This window comes from Equus caballus, chromosome 11, assembly GCF_041296265.1.
Source record: "Equus caballus isolate H_3958 breed thoroughbred chromosome 11, TB-T2T, whole genome shotgun sequence".
NCBI lineage: Eukaryota > Metazoa > Chordata > Mammalia > Perissodactyla > Equidae > Equus > Equus caballus.
Window position 1 is genome coordinate 55,194,003 of NC_091694.1, and position 18,029 is coordinate 55,212,031.

The following is an 18,029-nucleotide window of genomic DNA, read 5'->3' on the forward strand; positions in this document are numbered from 1 at the left end:
TGGGCTCTCTCACCTTGAAAACATTATGCGCAGTGAAATGAGCCAACACAAAAGGACAAATATTGTATGATTCCACTTATATGAGGTACCTAGAGTGGTCAAATCCGTAGAGAGGGAAAGTACAACGTGGTTGCCAGGGGCTGGCAGGAGAGGGGAATGGGAGTCAGTGTTTAATGGGTACAGAGTGTCAGTTTGAGATGATGAGAAAGTTCTGGAGTTGGATAGTGGTGATAATTTGCACAACAGCGTGAATGTATTTAATGCCACTGAACTGTACACTTAAAAATGATTAAATAGTAAAGTTTGTGTTATAAGTCTTTTACCACAATAAAAAAGATATTTTAAAAAGTAGTCTACGTCTGAATGGGATTCTGGACTAGGCAGGACTGGAGATGCCATGGCCCCAGAGAAAACATAGTCCAGATATGATGCGCCATCTGTCAGAGCCCCCAAAGATGGATTCCTCAGTGTGCACATGCTCTGAATCATAGGCTGATGGAGATGATAGTGGCAACTACCATTTTTTGTGTATAAACTATCAGTCCACCATCCTATATAGATTTGCTTTAATTTTCACCCTGCAAGATAAGTTTTATTTTCCTAATTTTAAACAGGATCATAAAAATCAGAATCTTAAAGAGGTTAAATGATACGCAAGTTACCCAGCTTACAAATGACAAAACAGGGGCTTGAACTCAAGTGACGGACTTCGAAGGGCTTGCTGTGGTCATTCAAGATGAGGCTGGAAAGAGAGAGACAGATGGGAGAAACCTTAACTGAACTTGATCACCGGTGTATGGGGAGAGGTGTTACCTGAGAGAGTTACACCAGGGGTGGAAATTGGGAGGGTAGAATGAGGAGCTGATTTGAAGGGACTTTGGGAAGTTCATTCACTTTGGGAAAGTTGAATCGCAGGTACCAGCAGCACAGCCAAGAGAACAAGTCTAGCCAGTTTCCGTCAGCTGGAAATATACCAACCTAGTTCGGCTCAACTGTGTTGTCAGGAAGAGGAACGGAAATTTCCGAATCGTTTGCCTTCTGAACAAAGGGTTGAAACTAGAAGAGTGAATGAGATAGAGGGGGAGCAAAATGAAAGAGTGGGAGGAAAGGATGGAGTGGGGAGAAAAGGAGGGAGAGAGGAGGAATAAAGGAAGCAAATGATGTAACCACATTTTGGGAAAGGAAAAAAATAAGAGGAATTAACGAAGGTGATCCTTAAAAAAAGAAATCAGAAAGATAAGGTAATGAAGGTGATATTTTCCAGAAATGGTCACGCTTGGCTACGTAGGAGTAAAAGGGAAAAAGCACTGAGGGAAGAATTTGATTTCTCATTAAAAAGCTATAAATGGTAATATCACAGTGTATGGAATTTTTCGCATCCTGTTTCTAACAAACTGGGGAATGAGAGACAGAGAGAGAATGTGAAAGTGAATGAGAAGTTTAAAAACTGAGAGAATATTTGATGTATATTAGGAAATAATTGTTCATATTTTTTAGGTGTGTTAACAGTCTTGTATCTGTGTCTTTAAAAAAGTACTTATCTTGTAGACAAAGATACCAGAATGCTTGCAGATTAAATTATTTGATTTGCTTCAGTATAATTCAGGAAATGGGGGAGAAGGAGTGGTTTGGGTATAAATGAAACAAGATTGGGCCATGAGCTGATCCTTGAAGCTGGTTGATGAGTATATGGGGTTCATTATACTTTTCTATCTACTTTTGTGTTACTTTTGAAATTTTTTGTAATACTTGGTTTTAAAAGTTATCAATAATTAAAACACCAGTGAATGTAGGAAAGCGGTGTATACAAACCTTTGTCCTCAGCAAGCCCATACAGCATAATATTCTGAAATTTAAGGTAAACGGAACTCAACAAGTATTTTTCATTTTATTTTAGAATATGAGCTGCATTATTTAATAATGTAGTTTAAATTATTCAGTGCCAGAACAGATTCTAAAAATAAATGTAGAACTCATTAATTTTAAGTAATTCAAAATTCAAACAATCATGAGTTGTCATCTTGCACTTTTTCAAACCAGCAAGTCCAAAAGAAAATGATAAAACGATGCTAGCAAGACTAAGGGAGAGAGAGCGTATTTATTGCTTTGGTGGTATAAGTTATTGCAATCCTTTTCCAATAACTTTTAGCTGGTCATAAAGTAATACATATTCACTAGTGAAATATGATACTGTACAGAAAAGTAGAGTATTTTAAAAGAGGATTGATTTATAGATACCATTGCAGGTTATGTTCCCTTCTAGACTTAAAATGTATATGGACATGTTCTGTTCCAAAATAATTATGTGAGCATAAAATTCTGGCATGCTTTCTTATTTAACATATCATTAACATTTTTATAGCTTTTAATATTTAATAAAATTTTTATTTTTAATAGCAGCATATTGTTTTAACCACCCAGTTGACAATCCTATATTGGACATTTAACGTATTTCCCAATTTTTGCTGGTAAAAATATGATTTTTACATACATTTATTAATGTCACTGATTATCTTCCCAGGCTAGATACATGGGCGGCGTGGAATTCCTTAACCAAAACATGTTAATATTTTTAAAAATTCTTGATACCTATTGCCAAATTTCTGTCCTGATCTTTTGTGCCAATCTATTCCCAGAAGCAGTGTGTTAAAGCCACACTTGTCAACCATGAATGTCACACTGACCCCTGGGGCCCTGGGTAAAAGGCAGATTCCATTCAGTAGGTGTGGGGAGGAGCCTGAGAGTCTTCATTTCTATCGCGCTCTGGGATGGTGTGGATGCTGCTGGGCCGAGGACCACACTTGGAACAGCAAGACATTAAAGAGCTGCTTTTTATTTTTTTCCAACGTTTTCATTTATTTATTTTTGCTGCTACTTCACTAACACAAAGTGTTATTATCAATTTCTTTGTCAATTTGATGAATACGAAAATATGTCTGTATTTACTTTATTTGCATTTCTTAGGTGACTTGTTATGGGCATTTTTTAAGAAATTTATCTTTTGTTCTTGAAGAGCTGGACCACGTCCGGTACTCATTTTTATATTGAGTGTCAATCTTTTTCTTTTGAGTTGTTAAGCACACTTGATCCATTGAGCTTACTAACACTTTATTATTTGTCCTGAAATTTTTTTCTGAGATTGCTATTTGCATTTGCATTTTCTTTTTAGTATTTTCACTTATAGGAGTTTTCAATTTTTGTTGTCAATATTTTTATGATTACTTTCTTTGCTTTTATGCTTGAAAGATCTTCCCCTACAGAATATCAGACGAATATTTCCTTATATATTCTAGCTGTTTTATGGAATTATTGACAGTTAAGCATTTAATATGTTTCCCATTTTAAGTACAAATTAATATGTGCGCCTAGAATATTGAGGAGATGCAGATAAGCAGAACCACTGTTAACATTTTAGCATATGTTTATCCAGATATTTTCATCTACAAGCATACTTTTAAAAATATATATCACAAATATATTTATATAATTCTTAGAAAAATATAATCAACAATTCAAACTTTTTTCACTTAATACTATACTATGAACAATTATTTATTATTCTATATCAATACGTATTTATGGCATCAGTTTTAATGGATCTCAAATATTCAAATCATCATTTGCATGCACGTCATTTATTTAGTTTCCATATTTTTAGATATCTGTAGTTTATAATTTATGAACATTATAAAAAATGCAGGGATGAAATAATTACATGAGAATCAACATAATAATAATAGCAAACACTTACACTGCACTAACCATTTGCAAGGCACTATTCCAAGTGCTTTACAAATTTTAAGCCATTTTAACCCTCTCAGAAATGTATAAGGTTGGTATGATTATCTCCATTTTACAGAAGGGGAACTGAGACACAGAGTGATCACTGAGCTGGTTAAGAGGCAAGGCCAGGATTTAAATTGATGGTCTTATCTCTGCACATACTCTCTCTCAATGTATGACTATTATCCAGCCAGTCGTTAGGACATAAATGTTAATGTGGAACCGTGGTTCTCAGACTCTGGTCTGGGATCAGCAGCATTAGCATCCCCTGGGGCCTTGTTGGAAATGCACATTCTCAGTCCTCACTCAAGACCCAGTGAATCAGAAACTCAGGGATGGAGCCCAGCTGTCTGTGCTGTAACCCCATGGCCAGGCATTCTGGTGCCTGCTCAGGTGTGAGAACCATCCACAGAGAGAGCATGGTAGGGAGAGCACCTCGCCAGGAAGCAGAAGACCTGGATTCGCAGGTTGCTTTGGGATGCGTGGTTTCTGGCTGACGTCTAAACCCAGGCAGACATCCGTTTTTCATCTATAAAATGGGGATCAGGACCGGGATGCGGCTTGGAGGGCAGTAGACCACGTTCATTTGAGCTCTATGTTTCTATGATTCTGGGATCACGAAAACACAGTGTAAGATAAATTAAAAGACAATCATTAAAATTGTGTAAAACGTATTTATATGGAGAATAGGGGAAGAAATTGTAAAAAAGTAATAAAAAGAGAAGAGGACATTGTGAAATTCCATTTGTGATGTTTTAAAGCTAATGTAACAATAAATACATTTTTTAAAAGATTGTCATGAAACAGCACACTAACAATATCTTGGTTTCCTTAGGTCTCTGAATTAAGACAGCAGCTCCGCATACGGGGTTTGCCAGTGTCAGGCACCAAGACAGCCCTCATGGACCGGCTTCGGCCCTTCCAGGACTGTTCTGGGAACCCCGTGCCCAACTTCGGTGATATAACAACTGTCACCTTTCCTGTGACGCCGACCAACACGCTGCCCAATTACCAGTCCTCTCCTTCCACCAGCGCCTTATCCAACGGCTTCTACCATTTCGGCAGCACCAGCTCCAGTCCCCCGATCTCGCCTGCCTCGTCTGACCTGTCAGTGGCGGGGTCCCTGCCCGACACCTTCAACGATGCCTCCCCATCCTTCGGCCTGCACCCATCCCCAGTTCACGCCTGCACAGAGGAGAGCCTCATGAGCAGTCTAAATGGGGGCTCCATGCCTTCCGAGCTGGACGGGCTGGACTCCGAAAAGGACAAGATGCTGGTGGAGAAGCAGAAGGTGATAAATGAGCTCACCTGGAAACTCCAGCAAGAACAAAGGCAAGTGGAGGAGCTGAGGATGCAGCTGCAGAAGCAGAAGAGGAACAACTGTTCTGAGAAGAAGCCACTGCCTTTCTTGGCTGCTCCCATCAAGCAGGAAGATGCAGTCTCCAGTTGCCCTTTTGCATCCCAACAAATAGCTGTGAAAAGACAAAGCAACAGCTCAGAAGGCCAATCGCCAGCTTGTGAAGCTGCTCAACTCCTGCCCCTTGGGAACACTCATTGCGCGGAGCCCTCAGGTCAAACCACCGTACTTTCTTCCACATTTCTCAGCCCACAGTGCTCCCCTCAGCATTCACCACTCGGGGCTGTGAAAAGCCCCCAGCATATCAGTTTGCCCCCATCGCCAAACAACCATTACTTCCTACCCTCCTCTTCAGGCCCTCAAGGAGAAGGGCACAGGGTCTCCTCACCTGCCGGCAGCCAGGTGTGTACTGCACAGGTAAGGACTCCTTGCCCCATGCCCAGTGCACCTCTCTTTCTGGCAGTGGGATATGGATTTGCAACTGCTAAGGACTTGACATTGGAACTTTTAACAGGAGGGGTTTACCAAAAGCCCAACGGCAGCTTCCAGACTCCACGATGGTCTGCAAGCCTTCACAGTAGACCAAACTCACTTCTCTGAGCCCAAGGTTGGCAAACTTGTTCTGTAAAGGGCTAGATAATAAATGTTTTTGGCTTTATGGGCCAAATGTTCTCTGTCACAACTACTCAACTCTACTCTGGTATTATGAAAGCAGCCATAGACAACTTGTAAAAAACGCACATGGCTGTGTTCCAATAAAACTTTATTTATAAAAACAAGCAGTGGGCCAGATTGCCGACCCCTGTTTTCAGGACTCCTTGGCATAAAGCCTTACCAAATGCAAAACCAATTCACCAAGAAACCCAACAGGGAAGTTGCCAGACCTTACTGTTCTCTCCATGTAATGGTCTGCAGTGCAAATAGTTACGGAGCGCCTCCTGTGTGCCAGGCCCTGTTCTAGACTTGGAGGATTAGTGCTCAACTAGCCAAACAAAAATCTGTATTCTCATGGGAATACAGACAGTAAATATAAGTAAACTATATAATATATCAGAAGAGGATACATCTTACGGAAAAAAAGCAGAGAAGTGGGTTGAGGAGGTTGGAAGTTTGCAACTTTAAGCAGAAGGGCGAGAGACATTTGAGCAAAACTTGGAAGGAAGTAAAGGAGAAAGCCTTGTGAATATTTGGGATGAAGGCATTCAGGCAAAGGAGGAACAGCAAGTGCAAGGGCCCTGAGGTAAGAGCATGTGTAGAATGTTCAAAGATCAGAAAGAAGGCCAGTATGGCTGGAGCACAATGAGAGGAGAGTTGCAGAAGATGGCTTAGAATAGTAACTAGTTCAAAGACTAGACCAAGGTGATCATCAAAGGCTTTCCTTTTGTCTACAAAGCTGAAGAATTATTAGGAAAGTCTATTTAAGTCTATCTGAGAAAGAAAATTGCATTATCAAAAGGTTCTGAAATCATGTTATTAGAAAGAGAATAGGAAGAAAACTCACACTAATTGGATACCTGACACGTGTCAAGTATTAGGAGGCAAGTATATGAGTAATCTCATTAATTGTCACAACAACCTTCTGAGTTCCTATTTATTATTCTTTATTTGAGGAAAATGAGGCTCAGGGAGTTTAAACCAGTTGCCCAGGACCACACCAAATTATCTGATTCTAAAGTGCATGCCTTTCTCACACTGAATGTTCTCTACCCTGGGAGTCTGAGGTGTAGCCATAGTTTATGATAATCTATTTTTCCGAAGCTACCAGAGCAACACATTCAAATGAATGATGCCCACTCCTGAGTGGGCACTTTGGGAGGAGTTGGGACTTTAATGGATTGTCATCATCGTTGACAACCTGTATTGAGTGCATAGTGTCCTAGGCAACAAAGGTAAAAATAGCTCTTGAACATAGCTCTGGACCATAAGATGCTCAGTTCTAATGATATTGATATTATCAAGAAGAACTAACATTTGTACAGTAATTTGTGGTTTACAAAGCACTCCTGGAAGGCGTGAATGCTTACATGATAAAAAGATAAAGAGCAATAATATTGGATAACATTACTGATCTGTGCTTATGACATTAAATGCTGCATAAAGCATTTTGAGGGGGGAGGCAGCTTGATGAAGGGTTAGAAAAGTCTGGGAAGCCTTGCCAAAAGGGTTGGACTTAATGAGAAGTATAGAGTTAAAAAAGAGAGTCAGGAGAAGGGCATTCCATATGAAAAAAGATACGGAGGTAGAAGGTACGGGGCATGCTGAGGGAAGCTCATGTTGGGATTAGTAGAATTTAAGCTTCCAGAAGGATGTAATACTTGACTGTGGAGAGTCTGGAACACTTATCCTGGTTAGAAATGGAGACCCTATACTGTGGATATGTGGGAGCCATGCAAAGTTTTCGAGCAGTGGATGATATGTACCAAGGCAGATCTGAAACTGTGGTAATGGAATTTAGGCAGGTTTGAGGCGATAAGACCCCAGGGCCAGGGCCAGTAGTCTCAGCAAAGGCTACTCTCAAGTATGCCACTAGTGCTCATTTAATGTTTTGCTTCTTTCTTTCTACAGAACTCAGGGGCACACGAGGGCCATCCTCCAAGCTTCTCTCCCCAGCCTTCCAGCCTCCACTCCTCTTTCTCTGGAGCCCAGGCAGACAGCAGCCATGGTGCTGGGTGCAACTCTTGTCCCAAAAGCCCAGGTGTACAGCAAAAGGTAGTCACCTGGAAAAAGGTTTAAACTTGGCATTGACTTTCCCTCTTCTCTCTTCTGTGGCTCCTCTCCTCCAAATGATGAGGTTCGAAGGCAGAAATAAATGACATTTTAGATAAAATCAAGTCTACTTGAAAAGGACTGAAATGGATGTGCAGATATAAGTTAGAATATTCCAAAAGGTATTTCCTGGGGTCACCCCAGAAGTTGTGATGACTAAAATGGCCATGGTATGTTTGTGAACCAAGATGGCGAACAAACCAGTTTTAGTAGAGTTGAAGACTGGAATAAGGGCATATAGGAAAATAAAGTTGGAGAAAGAGGAAAGTACTGGATTCGTGGAAATGACAGGAGAGGTACAGAAAGTTGGAGTTACAGTGCAATATCTCTGCAAAAAAAGAAGGGATGATACATATCAGCAGGTGGAAGAATCAGGGATGTGAAGGATCCAGGATATGGGGAGTTGCAAGGAGCAGTGAAGAGGTGACAAGAAGGAGGCAAATATGAGACGGCTATGAGACAAAAGTGCTACATGCCACCAGTCAGGGCAGGGCGTCCTTTGGGGACAGAGACCCTGAAATGGCGCAGGCACTCCACAGAACACACAATACACAAGACGGGTTCACGAAGAGATACTCCAGCAGTGCCTCCAACTCTCTGCAAATACACTCAGGAATGAAACGACCTGGGTGATAAATTATTCTGGAAATTCCTGAGTTGATGGACTTTATCGGACTGGACTCTATTGCTTTATTTCTGTTTCTCGTCTCCCTTTCTCCTAACAGACAGGCTATACTTTAGGAGGGGAAATGAACCTGCGAGGTTCCCATCCTAAGATGCCTCCAGCAATGTGTACATAGTGATATGTAGTCTTGTTAATATATTGGAGTTGTTTTCTAAGCCCTAGCTGTTTTTTTCCCCTTCAATCAATTATTCCAAAATTTGGCCTTCTGGTTTCTGAAACAGAAGCAGTACCATTTCTGACCCATGAATTGATTGTCTTTCTCTGCATTTTACCCACACAGATGGCTGGCTTACACTCTTCTGATAAGGCGGGACCAAAGTTTTCAATTCCATCCCCAACTTTTTCTAAGTCAACTTCAGCAGTTCCAGAAATAACACAGCCTCCGTCCTATGAAGATGCAGTAAAACAGGTAACTCCATGACTTGTTCTTCATAGAAGAATAGACTTGACTAAGTAGACATTGTCTTACATGATTCAGCTTCATGCATGTAGATTCTGATATGAGTGTGTCTGGTGCCTCCCCACCCGAATGAGCAAAGTGTCTAGGCGCTAATTGTAGAAAGGTGTTGTGTGTGTATAAAAGCTATGTGAGGCAGAGAGAGGAGATTGGGCTGGGCACCCAGATGCCTGGACTTAGTGCCAGCTCGGCCACTAGCCAGCTGCCACTGCCAGTTGGGCAAGTGCTCAACTTCTCTTGTATAAAATACGGCCAATATCTGCTTCGTAAGGATTCTAGATAATGTAGCACTTACCACATAGTCCAGGGACAGGATAGGTACTCAAGTATACGAGAGCAATTGTCAGGGTGACACTTTCTAATGTTCTTCCTAGCTTCAAAATTCAGTGATCCTGGCAAAATATTGATGGCCGTGCAGCCTGGGTAATAACGGAGGCTCATTGTATCCTTTGTTTTCGCTCATGTTTGGAAATTTTCAAAATAAAAAGTAGAAAAGAAAAGAAAAACAATTAATAAACTCATATTTCAAATGATCTGAGCTTGGATAAAGTATTAGAAGGACCTTCATTTGTGCTCAACTTAGAAAAGAACATCTACATCTGTTGCTGCATCCTGGTATCCTGCAGATCAAAATCAGCCTGCAGTTAGGTTTCGTTTGGCTGAGAAAGCGTTCTAAATATCAGGAGATCTTAGGCAAAAAGTGGGGTTTCTCATTTATGAAAAATTAGGGAATCTGGCAATACTGGAGCCTCATTTCTGCCAGACAACAGTTTTCTGAAACAAAGTATCCACTGCCTCCTTGAACTAGGCATATGTTCTACGCTCTGCCCCTCTCTCTTGTTCTGTAGTTGGCTCATTTACATTACCTGCCAGGCCCTCTGGGCATCTAATGCCTCCTGGACTGGCAAATGACTCATTCTTTGAGCAGCGTTCCATTTGTATTGACTACTGATGCCTGTGTTTATTGCACTGGGCTCTTAGAGGAGGGAGACAGATACCTCCCTCTGTTCTCCCCACTTCCTTCCCCTGGTTTCTGTAAGCATCAACTGATCCTTCACAGTTTCAAAAGAAGAGGGCTAAGCAAAGTGGATTTCCATAAACAAGACTACTTAACAACTCAGATGAGCCAGAGGGGAGTGGTGTATACCCTAAACGGGTCAACAAGTTCCACAGGCTACTTTGATGAGGAACCAGGGAAATGTGAGCCACGTTCTTGGGCCAACACCCAAACAGGAGGCCGATCCAAGTCACTTCAAAGTGAGAAAAAGGACCATACTACCTGTGCATTAAGATGCCCTGCTTCTGAGATGGAAACCTCTCAAACAACTGAACTCACTCTGAAGGCCTCTGTGCTGGGAGCATTCTGCCTTCCTCTCCCCTTCGCTTGTTATAGTAGATTGTTTCATTCAGTAGTTTTCCTGTCTAAAATTAATACTGTTTTAATCACACAAGGTCCAAAAATCTTTAGCCAGACACACCCATGTTCATAGCAGCATTGTTCATAAAAGCCAAAAGTTCGGAGCAGCCCAAGTGTCCATCAATGGAAGAATGGATAAAGCAAATGTGATCTATACGTACAATGAATATTAGTCAGCCTTACTTAACAAGGAAGGAGATTCTGACACGTGCTATGACATGGATGAACCTGGAGAACATTATGCTGAGTGAAATAAGCCAGTCACAAAAGGAAAAGCACTGTATGAATCCACTTATCTGAGGTATCTAGGGTAGTCAAATTCATAGGACGGAAAGCAGAATGGTAGTCGTTAGGGGCTGAGAGGAGGAGAAGGGGGAGTTAGCATTAATGGGTACAGAGTTTCAGTTTTGCAAGATGAAAAAAGTTCTGGAGATGGATGGTGGGGATGGTGGCACAACCATGTGAATGCACTTAATGCCTCTGAACTGTGTGCTTGAAAATAGTTGAGATGGTGAATTTTATGTTGTGTGTATTTTACCACAATTGGGGGGGAAAGCCCTCACCAAATCTAGTTTAGAAACCTGTAGTGCTGCTTCTAATGATTTTCCGCGGAAGAGGTAGCCACCTTATAACTTCTCTGGTCTTCTTTGGTTAATTTACGACAGCAAATGACTCGGAGTCAGCAGATGGATGAACTCCTGGATGTCCTCATTGAAAGTGGAGGTAAGACTGCCCTGTGTCTTGTCCATCAGGAGACTCTGCACCTGCGCGTACTCTAGGGAGTGAACCCTTAGGACCAAGGTCAGATGCTCATTGTAAGTCAGACCAAAAAGCCATTTATGGGTAGAGGGTCACTTCATCTGAGCTCCATGGCCACATTTGGAGCAGGTAAAAGAAGCCATAGTGGGTGATTCCTCATTGCCTTTGTTCCTTTATCCTGGAACATTTTTCACCAGTCCTTTTAATAGTTTTCATGTTTCACTTCGGTCTTTGTTTCCCTAAATGTCGTCTCTTGCTACACCATTTCTCTCTGCTGTTCTATTCCCAATGTCCCTATCTTCTCAATTATAAGAAGAAGAAGAAAGCAGATAAAGCAAGTTTTATGCTATCTACTCAAAATGAAATTCCGTTAGCAATCTCCCACTGGATGATCCCTTCATGATTAAACATCATTCAAGCTAGCTACAAAAAATGACCAACATGCCCTTTTTGCCTCCTTTTAAGTCATTCATTTATTTATTTAAAAAAAATTACAGAGTATGTGCCTAGAATTTGAGAGCACACAAATGAATAAGATCGTGTAAGGAGAATATATAGGTAAAAAGGAAAGGCCTCAGGTCTGAACCCTTAAGCAACAACAGGTAAATTTTCCGAGAAGGAGCGGCCTGGCACTAGGCTCAAGGCTACACCAGACAAAGACTCCACTTTCATGGAGTTCACAGTCTGGTTAGAAAGATGGACAACAGCAAGTGAACAGGCATTTCTTCCATTGCAACAAGAGGGAAGAAGGAAAAATGGGCGCAGGTATATGTATCTTTATACATTTTCTGATGGAAAGATGAGAAGGTTCATATCAGACACCCTTATATTTTTAATGAAGTATGTGGCAAGGTCAGCAAAGAGTGGCAGTGCAGGAGGGGAACATGGGAGATTGGAGGAAAGAAGAGTGGTTATGAACCAATCATGAATGAATTGAGTTTTCTGGAGAAACACAGTAGGGTTGCAGGGCAGTGTTATGTGCCAGTTGTAGGCTTGACATCATGAATTTAAAGTGAAGCCAGTCAGCTTCATTGTGTAATTTTTCTCTTGTAACATCCAGCTTATCCAAGGCGGGCTCAGAGAAAACACATGATAAGATCTTCCAGGTGTGGGATTTTGCCAAGGGAATATCATGAAAGGAGAAAAAAGCCAGGGGCTTGAGAATATTTATAAGAGAGTAATTATAGTGGTAGATCAGAAGTGAAAGAAGTAAAAACCAGAAGGCGCTGATGGGTGGTGATAAAATAGTAGTCAGTAGACTGGAGTGACCGCAAGTAGCTGAGAAATTGCTGTCATGGAGTACTTAATAAGTGAGCTGGAGGAATGGGAGGGGATGGACAGAGAGTGGGAAATTTTGCTTGAAACTGAGCTTTCAGAGGGATGCAGAATTTGGGAATGATGAGGCCCAGGGTGTGTCTAACAGAGTGGGAATGGAGGAAGCGCTGGAGTTGAGGGGGATGGGCTGTCAAGGTACTGAGAGGCCAGCTGGACAATGGGTTACTTCTGCGGATGCTGAAGTCACAGAGAATGACAAGAGTTGAAGGGGAAAAAAGGCAATAAACCAGGGAATAGAGTTTTCAGTCTATGATGAGGAGTGACCAGGAGACTGGGAATGGGGAAAGCAACATGACCCCAGGAACCACAGAGGAGTTATAAGAGGGAGGCAGTGTGTCAGAAAGTGGCAATGGATGGCACCTGATGATTCGTCTTCTGGCTCTGAAGTAAATGAGCCCCATGGAGGGAGGGGTGTAACATAGAATGTAGTGTCCTCAGCAAACAGCCAGGTGTCAGTGAAGGAGCAGGTAACGGAATCTGCTTTGAGAGTTTGATAATCACAGAGTGGAATTCCCAGAAAAGGTCTGGGGAGAGACCAGAGGAAGGAAGAACTGAGGTTATATAGGGCAGCTGAGGGAGGAGACTGGGTGATGAGCAATGACCAGAGAAGCGTGGCCATCTCCTGTGTCTAAGTGTAACTCATTCATTCCAAGGATTCATATTGTGTGATCGAACAATTCCCATTGTGTTTTACCAACAGAAATGCCAGCCGATGCCAGAGAGGATCATTCATGTCTTCAAAAAGTCCCAAAGATCCTCGGGTCTTCCCGAAGCCCTACTGCTGCCCTCCCCAAGCCCTCGGCGTCCTTTGAACACACGTCTTCGGGAGGCCAGCTCCCCTTCGATCACTATGGCACCGACAGTGATGAGCACCTTGAAGTCTTGTTAAATTCCCAGAGCCCCTTAGGAAAGGTGAGCGATGTCGCCCTTCTAAAAATTGGGAGCGAGGAGCCTCCTTTCGATGGGATAATGGATGGATTCTCTGGGAAGGCTGCAGAAGACCTCTTCAATGCACACGAGATCTTGCCAGGCCCCCTTTCCCCAATGCAGACTCAGTTTTCACCCTCTTCTGTGGACAGCAATGGGCTGCAGCTAAGCTTCACTGAATCTCCTTGGGAAACCATGGAGTGGCTGGACCTCACTCCACCAAGTTCCACACCAAGCTTTAACTCCCTCACCACCAGCGGGCCCAGCATCTTTAACATTGATTTCCTGGATGTCACGGATCTCAATTTGAATTCCCCCATGGACCTTCACTTACAGCAGTGGTAGAATGCCTGATGCAAAAGTGCTAAGGAAGACCAATAGGAATTCCATGGGACAGAGCACACACCCATAAATACTGATGTTATCCAAAGGAGGAGGAGGAGGAGAGGAGGAAGAGGAGGGAATTAAAAAGAAGTAATGGAGACTTCTGTGACAATCAACAAGAACAAATAGGAGTCTTTTTTTATATAGATAATGTAATATTTACCAACATTCAGTAACTGTTGATGATTTCAGCAATGCATTCAAAAATATACTTTCTCAGATCAGAATGCCAAAACCAAAATTCTTTCACTGCCTTTTCAAACACCAGTATTTTTTCTAGCCCATAATTTTTCTCAGGCATTGTTGGGGCATAATCTCACATTGTAAGCTCTTCTCATGAATTTATTAGATGTACTGTGGAAAGAAAATGTAAACTCTTTGGGGAGTACAGGGAAGCCTGTCCGTCAAGGGTTATGGAAGACATATCCATGATGGAGGCTGCTTCTCATCTCTCCATTACCTGTCTCTCAAAATAGAAGTCAGGCCCACCTTCAGTTAGGGAGTTCTTGAGGCAGCATAGAGGGACAGGACCAATACATTCCCAGGAAGGTGAAATCAACTCAGTGTCCCTCAGCCACAAGGCTGCCCCATTGGAGTGGTTTCCAATCCTGTATCCAGGACTCTGTGTGATCACTGATAACAGCAGATCTGCATTTGGTCCAGAGAACCCCACCCAGAACTTCTCTCTTTCTTAACCAGTAGCCGAGTCACTCCCACTGTCTCTGCGGCGACAAGCATTGAGAAACAGGGGAGAACCCTAAAGCCAAAATAAACCTCTTGCTATAGAAGGTTCTCTAACACAACCCCCTTTAGTTCCAAAGACCAGAGATGACCACGTGAGCAGATTGGAAGGATCTCTCTAGCTTCAGGAAGCCAAATCAGGGATAATTTAGATAGGACTAGAGAACATCGTTTCACATATCACGGGAATAAATACCTTGGGTTACTATAATAGGATTGCTTATGGAGGGTCCAACTTCTTTTTCTGTGTGGGGGCGGTCCACCTCAGTTTTTCTTTCTCCCACTCTGCTTTTCTTTCAAGATACCAATCCTCTCTTCCTCCTCTTTTGAAGATCTTTCTTTTTCTGCACCAACAGTGGGAGAAGAGGACTTCTCAGATCTAACAAGCTGACATACTCCCAATAAAGCCATAAATTCAAAAGCTAAAAGTCTGGGTTCTCCTGGAGAACTCACTGACCTTATGCATAATTTGCTGAAACAGGAAGTTGAAAGAATGTCCTTAGGAAGAAACTGGTGACTTGGCCCATCTGTCACAAAGCTCATTCTACCCTCATTTGATTTACAGCAATCATTGATTTGTGTTGCTCTGGGGAAATTGGAAATCATTCTATTGTAAAGATAAATATGAATTATATTTACAAGGAGAGAGCATTTTAGGTCTGGGTTTCTGAAAGAAAACACAATTGCACACTGAAAATGATGGAAGAAGAAAAGACGATTGTCTCATGCATTCCTCATTACCTCTCGTGCTTTTCGTGCTTTCGCTGGGAGTTGAAAAACTCAAATTACATGACAGTCCCTCTAAAGCTCTCTGTGGCTCCACCCACCGTTTTATATACAGTGTTGCATGCTGTAGAAAGTAGCTACTGCTGTTTTTTTTTTAATTTAAATCACTAAGGCACTGTTTCTTGTTTTGTAAAAAAATGTTGTTCACTGTGCACTTAAGGAGAAAATAACCAAAAACGTTGTGATTTTAGAAGTTCTTTTTTTGATAAACCAAAGATTTAGAAGTCATTCCATTGTTAACCTGTAAATGTGTGTGAACACGGAGTGTTTTTGGTGACTGTGACTCTGAAAGCTGCCAGATCTTACTGGGGCAGTGGGGGGGAAGGTGTATGTATATATATACACACACATGCAAATGTGTATAGATGTATACATATGTATATGTATTTGTGTGTATGTATGTACACATATAAATACACACACATGTATATGTATATATAGACACATATGCATGTTTGTGTATTTTGAAAAGCAGTGTTACAGAGTTCTATACCAAAAACCTTTAAGCCTCAATCTGCTGTGAAATGATATGGCCTTTCTCACTACAAGTTCCTGATTAACCAACCAGACTCCACGTTGCCTCTCTGTGTATGACTAAGGGCTCCAGCCCGATGACTCACAGCCACTTGCTTATCATCAACATGCTCATCTTGACAATGAATATGGACGTGAAACGACAGAGGAGCTTCACCATTAGTAGCTGGAAACAGTAATACAGTATCTTATAGAAGAGCATAAAAGGAACATGAAAATCGTTTTTACATTCCTTGGTCTGCATTGTGCTTTAAAAGACCCACCTGGTAAATTTTTCATTTTGCTTTTATGTTAGTCATCAGAACCAAAAATCTAGAGGGAAAAATTACCAGTCTTTTCTTTGAAGATGAAGCGATGGGGAAGAAAACCTTATTAACACATTCCTCACATTTGTTTATTCCTCAGATATTGAAGTTTTATTTGGATTTTGACAAAGCTTGCTGGTCAGTACATTTTTCATGTGCCACGTTGTGCAATCTGTATGTTATTTTTTTCCCCTTACTTCCTTTGGAAAACAAACTCACGGTGTCCCTACTCGGAGACTCTGGTCTGAATGTTAATTATTACTTCCTTTGGTGTCTCTATCAGAAGGACTCACCCGGTTAGGAGGCCTCTGCACTTTGTCAGACTGTGCATCTTCATTGGGGTCTTTTTAGGATACAATCTGGGACTGACTGTCACGCCTCACAGTAGACAAACCATAAGATGGTTCCTGTTTGCTACTGTAAACCAACACACTCAACACAGAGCAGACCCAAGGATTACTGATCTCGACCTCCTCTCAGAGTCTCCACATACTATAGTCATGCTATCTCTTCATAGATCAGATGTGAGATTTACGGGATAAAACTGGGGATAATTGGGAGAAAACTGATGAAGTTGGCAGCTCCCAGTGGATCAGATAATCCATGTTAATTCATCTGTCTCCTATTGGGGATTTTTATTTTAAGTTCTCTTAAACTCTTCGTTGTGTCCTCTTTTCTGGTGACAAATTGGGCATGACTAAAAGATGTACAGATGTACTAAAAGATGTACAGTGACTTATGGAGATAGCCACGTTCACATTTCTTAGTGCTCTTAGAGCCTAAAAATAACCACATGTGGTTTTCTTAAGACTTCTGGAACCCCCATGGTGAAGCAGACCTGAAGACATTTGCAGCTATTCCCAATGCTGCTGTGGTCCTGTAGGTTCATACTTATCCAACGGAGTCAGAAAATTCATTTGTGCAATGCTTTCATTATCCAGTGCTCATTAGTGGTGGTCCTGCTTCTAACAATGTTATTGAGTTGACACACATTCTATTATAAGGGAGAGAGAGAGGGAGGGAAGAAGGAAGGAAAGAAGGAGGGAAGGAAGGAAGGTGGGATGGAAGGAAGGAAGGAAAGAAGGAAAGACTCAAATTCAGAGACAGAGGAAAGGGGAAAGGAAGGAGGGAAGGAAGAAAAAGAAGGAGGAAAAGGAAGAAGGAAAAAAAAGCCCCCAAATTCCTTATGAACCTCTCAGTTCAACTCAGACACTGTTTTATGAAAAGTCTGTTAGAAATTTTCAGATGAGAAGCCGTTCTGAACAATGCAATGATTGCACCAGTAAGTGAGGAAACCAAGAGTGCCTCCACCTGAATCGTCAAGAATCTGTGAACTGGCAGCCTTTTGCCATTCAAAACATTTACGTCCAATCCGAAAAATAAAAATAAAACCTATCCCAAGCATTCAAGACAGTCTTTTTCATAAATTATTTATTTAAAACTCTATCAGCTCTTCTAGAAATGGATCCTGGTCTGGCTGAACCTCCTGCATCAAATTTACTCATAATGGATAATTACTTGATGTCTAACCTGTGCAAAGCATGCAAATCCCCGGATATCCAATACCAAATTGACTCAGTACAGTTGATTCCGATTTTGAGTGACTGGGAGTTGCAGTTGCTGTAAGCAAGAACATGGGGAATCTCCCAGTCCTCTAATCAGAAACTCTGTAGCGCTGCCAAAAAAAAAAAAATAAAAGAGAAAAAAAAAAGGATGGTCTTCGTTTTTCCAGAAAGGAGAGTGGAGAGCCCCTTTTTAGCTAAAAGCTGTCTCCCACACTAACATTCTTCTTT

General features: G+C 41.6%; 1 protein-coding gene across 8 annotated transcripts in view; it reads left to right on the forward strand.

The window, feature by feature from the left end:
- MYOCD (myocardin) overlaps positions 1 to 14,105 on the forward strand; it is a 90,519-nt gene extending 76,414 nt beyond the window's left edge. For 6 of the 8 annotated variants that reach the window (XM_005597794.4, XM_014728809.3, XM_070226576.1 and 3 more), the window contains 5 exons: positions 4,619 to 5,557; positions 7,706 to 7,849; positions 8,872 to 9,000; positions 11,131 to 11,188; positions 13,260 to 14,105. In XM_005597794.4, the coding sequence (XP_005597851.4) occupies positions 4,619 to 5,557; positions 7,706 to 7,849; positions 8,872 to 9,000; positions 11,131 to 11,188; positions 13,260 to 13,831 (1,842 nt within the window). In that variant the 3' untranslated portion in view covers positions 13,832 to 14,105. The remainder of the gene's footprint in view (positions 1 to 4,618; positions 5,558 to 7,705; positions 7,850 to 8,871; positions 9,001 to 11,130; positions 11,189 to 13,259) is intronic. The other 2 variants (XM_014728806.3, XM_070226578.1) reach the window with 1 other exon arrangement.
- Positions 14,106 to 18,029: the final 3,924 nt, after the last annotated feature.